This window comes from Petaurus breviceps, unplaced genomic scaffold, assembly GCF_028583685.1.
Source record: "Petaurus breviceps papuanus isolate PSGF00001 unplaced genomic scaffold, PetGlider_PUasm1.0 90825, whole genome shotgun sequence".
NCBI classification, from domain to species: domain Eukaryota; kingdom Metazoa; phylum Chordata; class Mammalia; order Diprotodontia; family Petauridae; genus Petaurus; species Petaurus breviceps.
In genome coordinates this window covers 2,885,844-2,904,729 of record NW_027187353.1, presented here as the reverse complement: position 1 = coordinate 2,904,729, position 18,886 = coordinate 2,885,844, and the positions used below count along the sequence as shown (strand labels likewise).

The following is an 18,886-nucleotide window of genomic DNA, read 5'->3' as shown; positions in this document are numbered from 1 at the left end:
TTGCTCACAAGGGGCTGTCATTGGTGCTTTCCCATCAGCTGGAAACTCTTAAAGTAGCTCAGAATTTTGGCCGGACACATGGGGTGTATTTTCCAACCAGGGGCGGGGGGAAAAGGAGGAAGAACAGAGTCATAAACCACCCAACAGATAAATCCATTAGGGTTTTACAAAGTAGCCCAAAAGAAGCAATGCTCCATCTAAAGCACTCAGTTCTGGCCCAAGTCTGCCAAGGGGAACCTCCAGGCTCTCAACACTAGATCTCATGGGAGTTGCAGCATCACAGAAAGGGAGATTATCAGAATATCAGAACTGGAAGGGTCCTTAGAGTCCACTTAGGCCAACCCCTTCATTTTACATAAAGGTTAAATGACTTGACCAAGGTCACATAGGTAGTGCTAAGTGTCAGAAATAGGGTATGAACCAGGTCATCCAATCAAAAAGCCAGTTCTCTTTCCAGTATATCACAGGGAGACATTTAAAGGGTTTTGCAAATTGCAAGGCCCTATAGTACGTGATGAATGAATTCTAGTTGAATTAAGTGGACTAGATCTGGGGTTCTGCCTTCTTGATTAGATCCTTAACGGATACAGGCAGCCACCCCCTCTTCTTTTGCTTCCTCTTCTTCTCGGAGGGGATTTGATGCCTGGGCGGTGGAGGTTTCCACTTGGTAAATACTGCCCCCCAGAAAGGAAGGAGCATATGGAAGGAGATGGGGCATTTGAAACACCCCACACACTGAAACAGTTAAACCGTGGATAAAGGCAGGAAATCTGATGAAGAACAGACCTCGGTGAGAACAAGGCCCAGGCTGCTCTCACATCTGGGAGCCTGCCAAGGGAGTGGGGGTGGGGAGAGGGGAGTGCAAGCCATTCACAAATATCCCATCCCACAGCAGGCCAGACCATTGTCGACTGGGATGCAGTAGAAAGGTCTGCTAGTGATGAGTATCCCCTGATCCCAACACACCCCCCTCCTCTCACCACCTGCACCCAGAACCTGCCTTTTCACTGAGGCAACATGGTTTTGCTTTGTTGGCCTTAAGGGGCTGGAATAGTCTTGGGATGAGAGTCAGGCCTTGAGAGATGGGTGAGATTTAGATAGATCTGAATGAAAAGAGCATATTCTGGGTAGAGGAACCAGCAGGAGGGGCGATGGTGAAGTGGAAATAGGCAAGGGGAATGCGGGGATTTCATTTCCCCAAACTTGATCTTGGATGGGTGCTAAAGCATGATTGGTCCCGAGGCCTCTCTTAGACCTATGATCATACGGTCTCATTTATAGGTGTAACAGGACATTGCCCACATGGTTTGACCCAAGGAGCTCTGAAATGTGCTGCTAAGCCAACCTTCACATACCTTCCTCACCCGGCTGCTATGGCACCCCTCTCTATTCTACTCTGCCTGAAGTTTCCAGCTTGAGAACCTCTGAAGATGTTGGAATAAAAGACAAGAAGACATTCATTATTTCTGGAAGGTCCCTTGGAAACACTGGCCACTGGGAGTGGCCAATGAAAGAGGGAAGTGAGAGAAGACAGAGCTTAACTGGAGGAGGAGAATGGAAACCCACACATGAAACTCTAGAGAAAAGTACAAGACAATATATGACTGAGTAGGTGAGTAAGTGATGTAGACATGATGTGATGTAGACAGTAAAGGGCTGGAAGAAACCCAAGAAGGGAGAGAGAACGTAGGCTGGGCTGGTCAGGGAAGTCTTCTTGAAAAAGGGGGTCTTTAGGTTGGTTCCTGAAAGATGTGGGAGAGAAAGAATGCATCTCTAGGGGACCATATCATAGAACTGTAGAAGGTCAGAGATGGATGGTCCTCAGGTCTTGTCTAGCATGGCTTCCTCATTTCTAGGAGTAGGAATCCAGAGGTCAGAGAGTGAAAGTGCCCTGCCTGAGTCCAGAGGATCACAGATCGAGGGCTTAGGAGTTATGGAGTCCAGCCTCTTAATTTTACAGATGAGGAAACTGAGAGGCAAAGAGAAGAAAAGTGTCTTGCTCAGGGTCACAGCTGGTGAGTAAGTGACCGGGGCAGGATTTGACCTCATGTCTTCCTAATTCCAAGGTCAGCATTCTGTCCCCTATGTTGCATTGCTTCTCATATAGCCCATTCATTTCAACACATATTTACTAAATGCCTACTGTGTATAAAGGCTCCGTGAGATGGCAAAAGACTTCCTTGGTCCCTGGACTGTCCCCATCCCTAGTTTCCTAAGATCTTTCTGGGCTCAGATCCAAGAGATCGCAGACAGAGGGTAGCCTTGACTCTGGGTGGCAGAGAGTGATACCTCTTTTATATTCACAACACTGGGTAAAGAATCTTCCCAAACCCCTTTCTCTCCCACCTCTGGAGCCAAGGTTTCTAAGTCTCTCTCTGTGTATACATGTCTATTTCCAGTTTTTCCTTCCCTCCCTCTCCTTTTCCCTCCCACCTCTCCCCCGACCCTATGGCAGTACGCCCAGTTCTCCAAGCATATATACTTCCTCTGTGATCTCAGCACAAGCCATGCTCCTTGTCTGTCCTCGACTCTCGCACAGAGCCAGACTGCCTGCCCCACCTGATGCTGCCCCTCCCCCATGCTAGAACTGAAAAAGCCCCTCCTTGTCAACCCTTGGCAGGCTAGAGGGCCAAGGGGCCAGGGTAGAGGGTGAGTAGTGGGGAGTACAGTTAGTTTAGCTATTGAACTGCTTAGAATTGGGGTAAGCACTAAATTCTTCACTCTCTCACCCTAGACTTGCCACTCTCCCACATATAGGACACCTTGCTGGTAAGGGCCAACTCATTTGTCCCCTCACCTCTGGCCACTTCCCTTTCCAAATATTAGAGGATGGAGATCCACAATATTTCTGACCTCCTACTGCCCCAGATAATCAATACCTCACCCTGATACATGCTTCTATACTATTTTGGGCTGTTGTCTAGCTGTTTCAAGTGAGCAAATTCTACAGTGGCAATACTGGGAGCTTCCTGAGGGCAAGAATGGTGTTTTATTTTCCTGCTTCCCCCACTGTATATATGGGGGCACGAGAGATGTTGAGAAAGCACTGGACTAGGAGTTAGGGACCCAAGATTCTAATCCCAGCTCTGACCCCAACCAATTGTGTGACCTTGGGCAAGTAATTTTTTCCCTCTGGGTCTTAGTTACATCACCTGTAAAATGAGGAGGCTGGATTGACTTAAGATGATTCCTGTGGTTACTTCCAGTTCTAGCATTCCATGCTTCTATGTCTCTCAGTATAATTGACCTTTAAAAAGCTGGAAGGGGTCTTCCAGTGCCAAGATGGCAGAAGGAAGAAGGAACCCTCTGAAGCCCTTCCAAATTCCCCTCCAAACAACTAGAAAAAACCACCCCAGGATGGGTCTAGGAGCAGGGAAGCAGCTCGCCACCCCAGCAGCCAAGGTCTGTTTCCCTGGGATGGAGGTCCAAGAGCAGCATTAGCAGGCAGCATCACTGCAGGGGGCCTGCAGTAAGGTTTCAAGCCTGGGCCCTCCACAGGCCAGCAGCAGCACCCTAGGCTCAACGACCCCACCTCTAGCACAAGCCCCCAGTAAGGCCTTGACCCCATTGCTGACCAGTAGCAAAGCCCTCTCCTGGGGGTGGCCAACAGGGAGACCAGAATCCTGGAGCCTACCAGCAGAGACTATGTTCCATAGCAACCCAGCAACAGGGCCTCACCCCTTGGGTAGATCAGGAGCAAAATTATTCCCCCAGGGCCCACTGGCAGAGAGGCCCTGTTTCCATAGCAACCCAGTAGCAAGGCCCCACCCCTGGAGTAGGCCTGCAGCTAAACTCCACACCCAGGAAAGGGCAACCAGGAAGCCCCACCCCTCAGTCCAAGCCAGAAGGGAAGCCTGCCTCCAGAGAAAGCAAGCAGCTAAACCCTGAGGCCCAGAGCACTGGCACAAGAAGCTTGGGACAGTGTAGAACCAGAGCCCAATTATCGTGTCACAAAATAGGTAGAAAAAAATGAGGAAAAAAGCAAAAAAAAAAAGAGCTTGACTATAGAAAGTTACTATGCTGACAGGGATGATCAAGGCATGAATTTAGAAGAGAATGACAGTGTCAAAATGGTTACATGTGAAGCCTCAGAGAAAAATGTAATTTGGTCTCAGACCCAACACGAATTCCTGGAAGTATTTTAAAAAACAAATTAGAGAAGTAGAAGAAAAATTGGGGGGGGGGGGAAATGAGAGTAATGCAAGAGAATCAGGAAAAAAGAGTCACTAGCAGACAAAAATATATACAAAAATTTATTGAGGAAATTAACTCCCTAAAAAAAACAAATGGGGGGGCAGCTAGGTGGTGCAGTGAATAGATCACTGTCCCTGAAGTCGGGAGGACCTGAGTTCAAATCCAGCCTCAGACACTTGATACAATTACTAGCTGTGTGACTTTGGGCAAGTCACTTAATCCCAACTGCCCTCCAAAAAGCAAAAAAAAAAAAAAAATTAGAATTGGCCAAATGGAAAAGAAAGTACAAAAACTCACTTAAAGAAACAATTCCTTAAAAGTTAGAATTGAACAAGTAGAAAATAAGGATTCTATGAGACATCAGAATATGATAAAACAAAATAAAAAAGTAAAAAAAATAGAAGAAAATGTGAAATTTCTCATTTCAAAAATAACTGACTTAGAAAATAGATTCAGAAGAGATAATATAAGAATTATTGGACTACTTGAAAGCCATGATAAAAAAAAGCCTGGAAAACATCTTTCAAGAAGTTATCAAAGACAACTGCCCTGATACATTGGAACCAGAGGGCAAAATAGAAATTGAAAGAATCCACCAATCACTGCCTGAAAGAGATCCCAAAATGACAACTCTCAGGAACATCATTAAACCAAATTCCAGAGCTCACAGATTAAGGAGAAAGAATTGCAAGCAGTCAGAAAGAAGCAATTCAAATATCATGAAGCTACAGTTAGGATTACACTGGATTTGGCAGCTCCCTCATTAAAAAACCAGAGGGCTTAGAATATAATACACCAGAAGGCAAAGGAGTTAGTGCTGTAACCATGAATCACCTACCCAGCAAAATTAAATATAATCTTTCAGGGAAAAAAATAGGTATTTAATGAAACAGAGGAACTTCAAACATTTCTATCTAAAAAGCCAGAGCTGAATAAAAAATTTGACCTCCAAATACAAGACTCAAGGGAAACATAAAAAAAAAAACCAAGATAGAGAAAACATAAGAAATTTAACAAGGTTAAACTGTTTATATTTCTATATGGAAGATAATATTGTAATTCTTATCAACTTTATTATTATAAGAGCAATTAGAGTATATGTAGAGAGAGGATATAGATAAAAAGTGACTTTGATGAGATGATACGCCCCCAAAAAACAAAATAAAGAGGTGAGAAAGAAAATTACAATGGAAGAAGGAGGGGGGAGATGCGATGGGGCTTAATTATCTGACATAAAAGAAGCATGAAAGCATAATAGAGGGAGAAAAGGTGGGCAAAGCTTAAATTGTACTCTCATCAAAATTGACTCAAAGGGGGAATAACATACACTCTCAGTTAGATATCAAAATCTATCTTGCCCTATAAGGAAGCAAAAATGGATGGGGATAATGGAATGGGGATGGGGTGACTGATGAAAGGGAGGATATATTGGTGAAAGTGGTGATCAGAAGTAAAACCCTTGTGTGGAGGGAAAGTGTTGGGGTAAGAGAAAGGAGGAATAAACAAGTGAAAAATAGAATGGAGGGAAATACACAATTAGTTCTTATAACTATAAATGTGAATGAGATGAACTTACCCATAAAATGGAAGCATATAGGAGTATGGATTAAAAACTAGAAACCTACAATATGTTGATTACAAGAAATACATTTGAAGCAGAGAGATACACACAGGATAATAAAGGTAATGGAGCAGAATCTATTATGCTTCAGCTGAAGCAAAGAAAGCTGGGATCATGATCTCATAAAACAAAGGCAAAAATAGATCTAATTAAAAGAGAGGAAGAAGGAAATCATATCTTGCTGAAAGGTACCATAGACAATGAAGTCCTATCAATACCAAACATATGTGCACCAAATGGTATGGCATCTAAATTTTTGAAGGAGAAGTTGAATGAGTTAATAGATAATAGATAGTGAATGGATAATACTATTATAGAGAAAATAGATAATAAAACTATACTAGTGGGGGGCCTCAACTTTCCCTTCTCAGAACTAGATAGACCCAACTTAAAAATAAACAAGAAAGAAGTTAAGGAGGTGAGTAAAATTCTGGAAAAGTTAGATACAATTATATCTCTGGAGAAAACTTAATGGGAATTGAAAGAAATATCCCTTTTTTCTCAGCAGTATATGGCACCAACACAAAAACTGGGATTAGGAAATGTATTGGGAAATAAAACCTCACAACCAAGTACAAAAAAGCAGAAATAGTAAACACATCCTTTTCAGATCATAATGTAATAAAAATTACATTCAATAATGGACAATGGAAAGAGAGATTAAAAATTAATTGGAAATTAAAAAATCTAATCCTAAAAACAAGTGGGTCGAAGAACAAATTATAAAAAACAATAGATAATTTAATTAAAGAAAATGACAACAATAAGAACACATACCAAAATTTACGGCATGCAGCCAATGCTGTACTTAAGAGAAAATTTATATCTCTAATTGCTTACATCAATAAAATGGGGAAAAAAGTGGATCAATGAATTGGGCATGCAACTAAAAAAAAAGTAGAAAAACAACAAATTAAAAGTCCCCAATTAAACACCAATTGGAAATTCTGAAAATCAAAGGAGAGATCGATAAATTTGAAAGAAAGAAAGCCATTGAACTAATAAATAAAACTAGAAGCTGGTTTTATGAAAAAAAAAAACAACCCAATAAAATAAATAAACCATTTGTTAACTTGATTAAAAAAAAGGAAAGAAGGCAACCAAATTACTAGTATCAAAAATGAAAGGAATGAATTCACCATCAATGAAGAGAAAATTCAGACAATTGTTAGGAATTACTTTGCCGAATTATATGCCAATAAATTTGACAATCTAAACGAAATGGATGAATATCACAAAAATATAAATTACCCAGATTAACAGAAGAAGAAACAAAATACTTAAGTAACCCAATCTTAGGAGAAGAAATTGAATAAACTATCAATGAACTTCCTAAGAAAAAATCCCCAGGACTAAATGGATTCACAAGTGGACTCTACCAAATATTTAAAGAACAATTAATCCCAATATTATATAAACTATTTGGAAAAATAAGTGAAGAAGGAAGTCCTACCAAATTCCTTTTACAGCTCAAATATGGTGTTGATACCCAAACTAGGAAGAGCCAAAGCAAAGAAAATTATAAACCAATTTCTCTAATGAAGATTGATGCAAAAAATTAAATAAAATATCAAAGAGATTAAAGCAATAAACATATCACAAGCATCATATGCTATGACTAGTAGGATTTATACCAGAAATGCAGGACTGGTTCAATATTAGGAAAAACTATCAGCATAATAGACCACTTCAATAACAAAACCAATAGAAATAATATGATTATCTCAATAAGTGCAGAAAAAGTCTTTGAAAAAATACAGTACCCATTCCTATTAAAAATACTAAAGAGTATAGGAATAAGTAGAGTTATTCTTAAAATGATAAGTAATATTTATCTAAATCCATCAGCAAGCATTATCTACAGTGGGGATAAATTATCCCAGTACAATTAGGGGTGAAGCAAGGATGCTCATTATTACTTCTATTATTTAATATTGTACTAGAAATGTCAGCTGTAGCAATAAGAGAAGAAAAAGAAATTAAAGGAATTAGGTAATGAGGAAACAAAACTATCACTCTTTGCAGATGATATGATAGAAAATCCTAGAGAATCAACCAAAAAGCTACTTGAAATTATTAAGAACTTTAGCAAAAGTTTCAGGATAAACCCACATAATTCATAAGCATTTCTATATATTACCAACAATGTCCAGCAGCAAATTTCTATTTAAAGTTGCTGTAGACAATATAAAATACTTGGCAGTCTACCTGCTAAGATAAAACCAGGAACTATATGAACACAACTATAAAACACTGCACACAAATGAAGTCAGCTATAAACAATTGGAAAAATATTAATTGCTCATGGGTAGGCCAAGCCAATAAAATAAAAATGACAGCTCTATCTAAATTAATCTATTTATTCAGTGCCATAGTTTGATTAAACTATGAAAAAATATTTTATAGAGCTAGCAAAAATAATAACAAATTTCATCTGGAAGAACAAAGCTCAAGGATATCAAGGGAATCAATGAAAAAAAATGTGAAAGAAGATGGTCTAGTTGTGCCAGATCTCAAACTGTATTATAAAACAGTACTTATCAAAACAATCTGGTACTGGCTAAGACATAGAATGGTGGATCAGTGGAATAGATTGAGTTAAAATTATATTATAGTAAATGACCATAGTAATCTATGATGAAACCAAAGATCCAAGTTTTTGGAACAAAAACTCATTAATTGGCAAAAACTGCTGGGAAAACTGGAAAACAGTATAGCAGAAACCAGGTATAGAACAACATCTCACACTGTCTACTAATATAATGTCAATATGGATACATGATTTACACCTAAAGGGTGATACTATAAGCAAATTAAGAGAGCATGGAATAGTTTGTCTGTCAGATTTATGGATAAGGGAAGAAGTTAGGACCAAAGAAGATATAGTGAGCATTACAAAATTTAAAATAGATAATTTTGGTTATTTAAATTAAAAAGCTTTGCCACAAACAAAACCAATACAACCAAAATTATAAGGCAAGTAGAAAACTGGGAAATTTTTTTGCAACAAGTTTCTCTGATAAAGGCTTCATTTTTCAAATATAAAGATAACTGAGTCAAATTCATAAAAATACAACTCAATCTCCAATTAATAGATGGTCAAAGGCTATGAACAGGCAGTTTTTAGACAAAGAAATAGAAGCTATCTATAGTGATATGAAAAAATGCTTTAAATCACTATTTATCATAGAAATGCAAATTCAAACAACTCTGAGGTTCCACTTCACACCTATCAGAGTGGCTAATATGACAAAAAAAGAAAATGTTGGATGTTAGAGGGGATGTGGGAAAACTGGCACACTAATGCATTGTTGGTGGAGTTGTGAACTGAGACAACCATTCTGGAACTCTGCCCAAAGAGGTATAAAACTGTGTATGCTCCTTGACCCAGCAATACCACTGCTAGATCTATATCCCAAAGACATTAAAAAAAGAGAAGAGGACCTCTTTGTGCAAAAATATTTATAGCAGCTCTTTTTGTGGTGGTTAAGAACTGAAAATCAAAGGGATGTTCATCAATTGGGGAATGGCTTAATAAGTTCTGGTATATGATAGTAATGGAATATTATTGTACTATAAAAATGATAAATAGGATGATTTCAGAAAATCTAGAAAGACTTACATGAACTGATGCATAGTGAAATGAACATAACCAGGAGATTGTTGTACACAGTGACAGCAATATCGTTTGATGAATTGTTTAGCTATTCTCAAAAATAAAATGATCCAAGACAATCCCAAAGGACTAATGATAAAGTATACTATCCACCTCCAGAGAAAGAGCTGATATTGATTGAATACAAATGGAAGCATGCCATTTTTTTCCATTTTTTCTTTTATTTGAGTATTCTTGTACAAAATAACTAATATGGAAATGTTTTACATAATTACAAATGTATAACCTATATCAGATTGCTTACTGTCGCAAGGAGGGGTAGAATTTGGAACTCAAAACTTTAAATAAAAATATTTTGAAAATTTGGGAAAAAACTGGATGGTGCTCTAGAGATCAGCTAGTCCAATTCACTTATTTCACAGATGGGTAAACTGAGGCTAGCAAGTGGCAGAGCTGGGACACAGACTTAGGTTTTTTTTCTCAAAATCCAGTGCTCTTTCCATTACACCATACTCTCCAGAAGCTTGAATATCCCTGTTAAAATGTTCCGTATTTCTCAACTCAAAGGCATGAGCCTGAGGGGCTTCAATGGGTTAACAAGGAGATAGTTCTATCAGACTGAGGAGAACTGAAGGATAACTTCAGTGGGTTCTCTGAGGTCTCTTCCAACTCTAAGATTCTGTGAAAACAAAATGGAGTGAGGGAGCAGAGCCAGGATGGAATGATAGCTCTGGAATGGTTTCAGAGGGGCTTCAGAAGCAGGGGACTCAGGTCATTTAGAGGCAGCTAGGTGATGAAGTAGATAGTCACTAGGGTGGAGTCAGGAAGACCTAAATTCAAATCCAGCCTCAGACACAGCCACTGCTGTTTGGCCCTGGAAAAATCACTTAACTTCTGCCTGCCTCAGTTTCCCCCTCTGTAAAATGGGTGATAATAGTACCTACCTCTTAAAATGAGATAATCTTTGTAAAGGGTTTTGAAAACCATAGAGTGCTATACAAATTGTAGTTAGTATTATAATTATCTCCAGTGTGTAGCTTTTTTTTGGGGGGGGGAGGGGAGCTTGTTGCCTGGTGCTGTTGGAGAGCTCCTTTTAAGTCTGGCTTTTTTGAAGCAGGGAAGGAGGCCCTGTTCTGACCCCCAGGGTACGTGAGGGGTGCAGTGGGGAGAGGAGGGAAGGGTAAAGACAACAGCTGCAGAGAGTCTAGGCTGGTTGTGGGGAGGAAGAGGTCAGGAGGTGGAACCACAGAATGACAGGTCCATGGAGAAAGGGTTAAGCCTAAAGTCCTCTAAGAAGCCAAGCTCTGATAACAGCTGTGTGATCTTGGGCAAATCCCTAAGCTTCTCTGGGACTAACTGTCCTCCTCTGTGAAATGAAATAGTTGGGCCAGAATTTGTCTAAGGTCCCTTAGCTATAGATCCTAAGATTCTACCCTTTCCAACACCCCCCCCCCATCATTCTCCAAATTCTCTCCCAATACATCTTGCATTTTGATGCCAGATTAGTCTTCCTAAAACTGCATTTGCTCCAGCCTACCCATAGTGTTAGGGGCTGCATGAAGATGGTCCAAGAAAACCGAATTCCAGTTCCTTAGCTTGGCATTCAAAGTCTTCCACAATCTGATGCCATCCTACCTTTCCAGGCTCATAGCCAACTACGCCCCTACACACACCCTCTGCTCCAGCCAGGCTGCTCTCTTTATTATCACCTGCCCAAGCCATGTTCATTCCTGCCTCAGCATCTTTGCTGCCTGACGTAGCCTCCTGCTTTCATTCCTGCTGCTTCAGGTCCTTGCTATCCATCGAGATCCAGGAAGCTTGCCTTCATTACCTCAACCCTATGACCACAGGCCAGTGGATTTAGAATGAAAAGAGACCTTGTATTCCTCTAGTCCAAACCCCTCATTTTACAGGTGAGGAAACTGAGGCCCAGAGGGGTTAAATAATTTAACAAAGACTACATGGTTAGCAAGGAGCAAAGCTTAAATCAAAACTCAGGCAGCTAGGTGGCTTGGTAGATAAGAGTGCTGGGCTTGGACTGAAGAGGACTCATCTTCCTGAGTTCAAATCTGGCCCAGACACTTTCTAGCTGTGTGACCCTGGGCAAGTCATTGAACCCAGTTTGCCCCAGTTTCCTCATCTGTAAAATGAGCTGGAGAAGGAAATGGCAAACCACTCCAGTATCTTTGCCAAGAAAACCCCAAATAGGGCCACAAAGAGTTGGTCATGATTCAAATAACTGAACAACAACAAATCCATTTCTCTTTTTATTCTTCCCCCCTAGTGCCTCTGGGATTTCTCCCTCCCCTAATCCCCACCAGTCCTCACTCTCTGTACCCCTAGTCCCTTTAAATAGTAAGAATCCTTTACATTCTTAGAGCTTATAGTTTCTTTCATTTGGTCTTTACAACTCAACAGCCTTGTGAGATTACAGTGATGGATATTATCTCATTTTACAGATTAGGACATTTAGCCTAAGAGCAGTGAAATGTCTTGCTCAAAGGCACATGACTATAAGTGACAGATGTGGGACCTGAACCCAGGTCCTGACTCCTCCACTGGTGCTCCCTCCATACCAACAAAGTGTGGGTATCTCTTAGGTCTCCACAGCCTGACTAAAACTCTTAGGGGCAGGGACTGGATCTTCATGGGACTAACCTCCTGCCTGATGCAAAACCCCCCTTTATGACAGCCCTGGAAGAGAATCAGAATCTTCCACCCCTCCCCCCCAACAGTTTTTAAAACTTTTATCTTCAAGACTATTCTTCCTTTCATTTTTCCTCTCTGAATCTCCCCAAACCTTCTTAATCCCCTTCTCAAACTTACTAGCTATGTGACTTTGGGCAGGTCAATTAACCCTTTTAGGTTTGTTTCCTCATCTATAAAATGGGGAGAATAATAGCACCTAACCTCTCAGAGTCATTATGGGGGTTAAATGTGGTAATAACAGAAAGCACTTAGCATAGTCTCTGGCACATAGTAAGTGTGATATCAATGTTAGCTATTATTATTGTTGTTGTTATTAAATGAGGGGGTTAGACTATGGCCTCTGAGATATGATTCTAATAGCTCCCTTCCTCTCAACCTGTGGCAAATTCAAGAGATGCTTGAGACTTCCATCCACATTCCCTACCCAAGACACAGAGTCCTGGGTGATCCTCATCCCAGGGAGAAGAGAGAAGGGAAAGCAGTGACAGGTCAACTGAGGCATCTGACCTGGAGATTACTAGACTGAAGAGAGTCAAACCCAAACTAGCAATGCTGGTCCCCAGGCCCTGAGGCAAGAAGTACCAAAGGCACCCTCAAATCGATGTTGAAAGAGAAATTCAGACGGGAAAAGGGGAGGATGTAGGGAGAGACCTGAGATTGCTAGACACAAGGGCCAATGTGGGAGAGACCCTCTGGGAGGGAGACCGCCCTTTGGGAGGAAATGGAAACCCCAGCACACACAGGTGATGCTAACAGAATGATAGATCTAGAGTCAGACGGACTTTGGAGCCATCTAGCCCAATCTCCTCATTTTACAGACAAGGATACTGAGGCTTAGAGAGGTGATGAGATTTGTTCAACAACCACAGAGGTAGTGAATGGCAGAGGTGAGATTTGAGCTTACCTCTTCTGACTCCAAAATCCGTTGCTTTTTCCAAAATACCACCTTGCAGGCAAGGACTGTTTTGTTTTTGTCTTTGCACCTAGCACCTAGGCAGTGGCTGGGACATGGTGGTTAATTCAGGAATGCTCTTTCATCGACTGTTCCTGGGGTCAGTCTCTGAAGGAGTGAGCAGGGAAGGAAGTAGAGAGGAGTTCACTTTGGGGCATAGCCACCAAGTAGAGGTAGTCACCATGTGGCAGCTTCCTAGTTATTTCTACCTGTTGAAGTACAAGTGCTCCAAATTCTGATACCCCGGGCTCTGCCCACCTGGCCCTAAAGAGAGTGCTGAGACTGAGGACTGACTTTGTTATTGACTCAAAGTTTATATAATGATTGTATCTGGTGGATGCTGGGTACATTTTGTTCAGAGAGAGTGTGTGTGTGTGTCTAAATAAGGTCCTTGATTTCCTCAGCCCACAGTGAAGATCTTTTCTTCCTCCTAGTTCCTATATTGGAAGTGTTTGAACCTCCCTCAGTTTTTGGTCTACACAGCCTTGGGCTTTCCACATTCAAGTTTTGTCTGCCAACTATGTTATAAATTCGGTGGTAGAGAATGAGTCTTACAATAATGGCCCACCACAGTTCCTAGTCCATGGTAAGCACTCAATAATTCCTGGTTCTTTGAACAAGTAGGCAAACATTTATTAAAATACCTACTATGTACCAGAGAATGGGGAGACAAGAACAACTCGGTGATTCCCATCAGGATCTTTACATGGGTCTGCACACTATATAGAAGTATTCTTAATGGCCCCAGAGACAAAGGAGAAAACCAGAGAAAGTCCTCTACGCAAAGTGGAGGAGGAGAGAGCACAGCTCAGTTGGGGGAAGAATTGGGAAGGCTTTATGCAGGGGCTAAGGCTTGAGCTAAGCTTAGAAGGAGGAGGAGGATTTTGAGCTCTAAGATGAGGAGGAAGTGAATTGTAGGAAAGGAGGAACAATTGAGCCAGTCGGAGTCAATAATATTAGTCAATAAACACGAATTAAGGACCTACAAAGTTCCAGGCACTGTGCTAAGTACTGTTGATACAAATACAAAAAAAAGTTCTTACCCTCAAGGAACTTACAGTTGAGTGGGGGAAGACAACAAAACCAAAGGAAGCTTTAAAGGGTTGTGAGGTAAGGTACCACCCAGAGGGCTGGTGGAGAAGCTGGCACCCTAGAGTGGGGCAGCCAGGTGGGAGAAGAGCTCCCTCCTTAAACTGAGGCTTAGAGTTCCTGGCTCCACTCTCCAATCAGAGGGGCAGAAGGAAGGTGGAGGACCAAGGCTCATAGGATACTGCAGGACAATGGGTTTTTCCCAATTCCACTATGAATGGAAAGGAGGAGAGAGCCATAAAAAGATAGGGCAGAGTCAGATTGTGGATAGTCCAAAATCCTTTTGGGATTCTAGCAGGTGGGGTGCTGGGGCATGTCAGAAGAGACAGAGAAGGTAGACATAAAGAGAGCTGGACAAAGACAGATACAGAGATGGTGACTGAGGCAGTGGAGGAGAGGCAGAGACAGAAAGAGAGAGAGATAGAGATGATAGATAGAAGATAGATGCTCAATAAAATATCAATTGAAAATGAATCTAAAAAGTGTGTGTGTGTGTGTGTGTGTGTGTGTGTGTGTGCTCACGTGTGCTTTTGTGCACAGTGGCGAGGGACTATGGGTGTGGAAAACTACAAATAATGTCAGACTTTTTCCAGCTGCTGACTGACTTCTTCCTTCCTTCCTTCCTTCCTTCCTTCCTTCCTTCCTTCCTTCCTCTCTCCCTTCTTCCTTCCTTTTTTCTTTCTTTTTGTTATAATGGATTGTTCTCTGGAATGGACTGGAGAGATATATTGGGTGATACAAGTGATATAAAAACAAAATGAATCAACAAAATTAAAATTGTATTTTGATAAAAGCAAACAATCAAATCTAAATCAAAGCAGGAGGTGTTATGGTCAGAATACCAGACCTGAAAAGAGGGAGATTATCGTTTCACTCCCTCCTTGTTTAACCTAGTCTTCTTACTTTTCTATCAAACCAAAAGCAGGGGCTTGGGTGAAATGATCTTTTGAAACTACTTTCAACTAGTAGCTGCTAATTTCAGGCCCATCATCTTCTTGCCTCTTGGCTCTATTTGATTTCCTGAGACAAGCATGGGATTCTTTTTTTTAATTTAATTTTTTATTAAAAATTTTTTTTTTTCAAGTATGGAGTTCTTAACAGGATCCAAGCCCTGGGACAGAAGCCCAAGGCTCTCCTACCCTGACTCATTTCCCCTGGAGGAAACTCATGATGCTTCTTCCCTCTCCCCTCATGTTCTCAGGGGGCTGAGGTTTCCCCATCTGATTAGTGGGCATGAGGGTGTGGCCCTTCCTACTCTGGGGTTAGTGGGAGGGACATGGTTTTCATACTCCTTAACTGCCTAGGGCTGGTACCCTCTTGTCTGTCTAAGGTCCTCCACCTAAGCCTACCCCCAACTCCACCCATCAGAGCTAGCCTGGATAGAAAACTCAGTGATACTCAGGTATCACTGTCATACTTGAGTGGTGGTAGTGGTGTGTGTGGACTGCTGTTTTACCTGAGGGGACCAAGGTCATACTCAGACGAAATGAAGCTGGAAGGGTGGATTGAGGAAGATTTGGGGGGTCAGGAGAGTCTTCCCAGAGCTTCCTGTATCACATTCTGATGGGTGTGAGCTCCCAGTCCTCATCCAGAGCTGGGCTCTGAGGGTCAGGCTGGCAGGGTCACTGGCAACCTGGGCATCACTGTGGTCTGAGGTGGGTGTGGTCCCATCTCTTTCTGTACACCGAAGGCCTCCCATCGTGGATGGAGAATTACAAAAGGCATTGCCAGAGACTGGGAGTGGGGGGCGGGGGTAGATCTCTGAGTGGGGTTGCTGGCCAGCACCCTCCAAGGTGAGTCCTCGCTGGTATGTGAGTTGGTGTGTGGGGAGTTCAGGGTCCTGCCTGAGGGCACTAGGAAGCTAGAACCACCCAGTGCGTGACTGGATGGGTGGTCTCCTAGGTCACTAAGGCTGTCTTCCTGCTTTGGAGAGGCTTTCCTAAGGAAAGCATGTTGGAAAAGGGAGGCAGGTGGTCAGTTAAGAAGGACACGGGGTAACCATAGGCAGAGGCAAGGTCACTGGCAGAGGCAGTGGGAGATGCAGAGTGACATACAAAGAGGAAGAGGCAGCAGAAGAGTCAGAGAAGGTGGAATTCAGACAGAAGCAGAAAGATTTAGGAGAAAGACAATGGAGGAGAAGTAGAGGCAGAAAGAAAGGGAAGTAGAGATAGGGACAGTGAGAGGCAGACACAGACACATGGGGTGAGTAGAACGAGGCTTGGGAGACCGAGGGAGGGTAGGGGTTGGCGTGGGGCCAGGGACTACTGTCAGGCTAGGCAGCTGCTGAGGCTGCCTTTGCAGGATCAGACACCTACCCGGTCAGTAAACTTGGAGGCATTTGACTGGTGGCAGTACCCACCCGACATTCTCTCTGACGTGCCCTGAAGCCCTGGCCTCATCCCTGCAGGGAGTTCTGTGCACCACCTGGGACAGTGGGCCCATTCACCAGTCCCAGGCCCACCTCTCTCTGGAAGAGTGGACATCATTTCCCATTATCCGTGGCAGGGGAGGGAGGGGGGGTGCCCTGGATAATCAGGATCTTGGCCCTCAACACCTCACCATCCTTCTCCAAATCTTTCCAGTAAATTCACAAATCCCTTAGATCGGCAGAGGTTCTTAACCTGGGGTCTGTGAACTTATTTTCAAAAATATTTTAATAACTCCATAGTCGTTTCCTTGGTAATTCTCTGCATTTCATTTTATTCATCTAAGACCGAGAATAGGCTTCACTAGACTGCCCAAAGGGCCATGACACAGAAGAGGTTAAGGAGCTGGGCTTTCGAATGTGCTTCCTCAGTCTTCCAACACCCAGACCTTGAAGTGGAGAGGCCAGAGGACAAGTTGCGGGAGAGGGGGTGGCGGCAGAACTGGAAACTGTCCCAAAGCTGGGATAAACCACAGCCTGGCTAAATCACAGGCTGAATGGACGGCACACTGACCTCAGGAACGGTGGCTTTCCGTGCCTCAGTTTCCTCTCCTGTAAAATGAGGAGGCTGGGCCAGATCTCTTCCAGCTCTAATCCCTACCATGTTATGATTCACTCTAAACCAGAATAACCCGCAGGCTGTACAATCCTCAGCCTGGATAAGCCACAGGCTGGACAAACCACACCCTGAACAAACTACAACCTGAATAACCGACACCCAGTACCGCGGTCCTGGAACAAGCAGAGACTGAACTCATCTCATCTCCGGCAGTGCGCACAACTAGTCCGGAGAGAGACCGCCATTCAGCCCCTTGTCCTAGGGACCAAGTAGGATCATTCATAAGCCAGCTGACCTCAGTGCGGGCTGGGACCCAGCTTGTCAATACGGGAGAGCAATGAGGGACATCTGTTTGGTTCTGGGGCTTGGCAGACCCGTTTCTAGACTCCACATGGCTGGGGGTGGGGCAGGGCTCGGTTCGGGTGGGGTAGAGGTGGGGGGTAGGGGTGGCGGTGGATACCCTGACAGGAGCAGAGCTGTGTAGACTGCAATTCCCGCCTGGTGGTCCTGGCCCAGAGCCCTGGGGTTGAGGCTGGTCCCAAGGGCATCCTGCCCAGCCCACCCTCCACGGATGCCAGCACCTGATGAGCTCCAGACAGCTCTCCCCGTGCCCCACCCCTCAAGGTGGGCCCCTAAGAGGGCACTCTCCAAGTCCAGATGTTCCGCTATATAAGACTGGGCTTTGTAGTGAGGAGGTAATCATCCACCTGAGAACCACGACCATCATGGGAGGAGGCCTGGGTCCCATCTGCTCACTTTGGCTTGGGACCTGGGGTCCAGGGAGCAAGGTGTTTGTAAATCAGAGGACGTGTCTCCCAATACGGACTCTTTCCTCTGCTTCTCCCTATCCCTGACCCAATGCCTCCCTCTGCTCCCCGGAGCCTCAACTTTCTCCCCTGCCCTCTCCCCGCAATAACGGCGCTAGTTTTCATGGGACCACGGGAGGAGGGGAGCAGCTCCCGAAAGACTCACCTCCAGAAACAGGGCTGGGCAGTAGCGCACATAGGAGCAGGGAGAGGAGAAGCAGGCGCAAAGGCCCCCTCCGCGGCCGCTGCTGGGGTGGTCTCGGGACTAGAAGCATCTTTGCTGGGTGCCTCAGATCAATGCCCGGAACATTTCCCAGTGAGAACTCAGGAGAGGCAAGATGTGGAGTGGGTGGGTTCCCTCCTGACTACTACTATATTTAATAGCGTTCAGAGCAAGAAGGAGGGGCCAGCAGCCCGCTAGTCAGACTGGGTTCAAACAAGCACCTCTCAGATTTCAGCCTGGGTCTCCCCCTCCCTCACCAACTCTTCTTAAAGGGCCAGTGTAGAGCTTGACTCTAGAATTGGGTTTCTTTTCCCCTGGGAGGTGAGGGCTTGCCAGTTGGAACGGAGAAAGGTTTTCCCTCTTTCCTGGCTGAGGCCAGACTTGGGAAGGGTGTGTGTGGGGTTAATGGGGAGAGGACCCTTAGAGGCCCCCATCCCCCAACATCATCACTGGGTCCATTCAGTTTGTTCCTGGAGGTATTTGGGGCTTGGGGTATGGATCCTGAGCTGAGTTCCCCTTAACCGCGGATTAGAGCTAGGAACCTTTCTATCACTGATACTCTGATTCACCCTCATCACCCACCCACTCAAGAGGTATCTAAAGATCTTTGAGGTTCCTTCTCCTAGTTCAGATCTGGAATGCGATAAAGGGGGTTAGGATGGTCCAGGACTCTATCTGTAATTCAGGTCCAG

General features: G+C 43.6%; 1 protein-coding gene and 1 long non-coding RNA gene across 3 annotated transcripts in view; one reads left to right on the top strand and one right to left on the bottom strand.

Annotated features, from left to right (window-relative positions):
• The window catches only part of CSPG4 (chondroitin sulfate proteoglycan 4), a 93,842-nt gene extending 75,421 nt beyond the window's left edge, over positions 1 to 18,421 (bottom strand). The window contains exon 1 of the mRNA XM_069071115.1: positions 18,138 to 18,421. Within this exon, the coding sequence (XP_068927216.1) occupies positions 18,138 to 18,246 (109 nt within the window). The 5' untranslated portion in view covers positions 18,247 to 18,421. The remainder of the gene's footprint in view (positions 1 to 18,137) is intronic.
• Positions 57 to 18,886, top strand: part of LOC138148455 (uncharacterized) — a 21,036-nt gene continuing 2,206 nt past the window's right edge. Inside the window, exons 1-3 of one of the 2 annotated variants that reach the window (XR_011165074.1) lie at positions 57 to 929; positions 1,282 to 1,612; positions 1,857 to 2,015. This is a non-coding gene — a long non-coding RNA (uncharacterized lncRNA). The remainder of the gene's footprint in view (positions 930 to 1,281; positions 1,613 to 1,856; positions 2,016 to 18,886) is intronic. The other variant, XR_011165073.1, reaches the window with a different exon arrangement.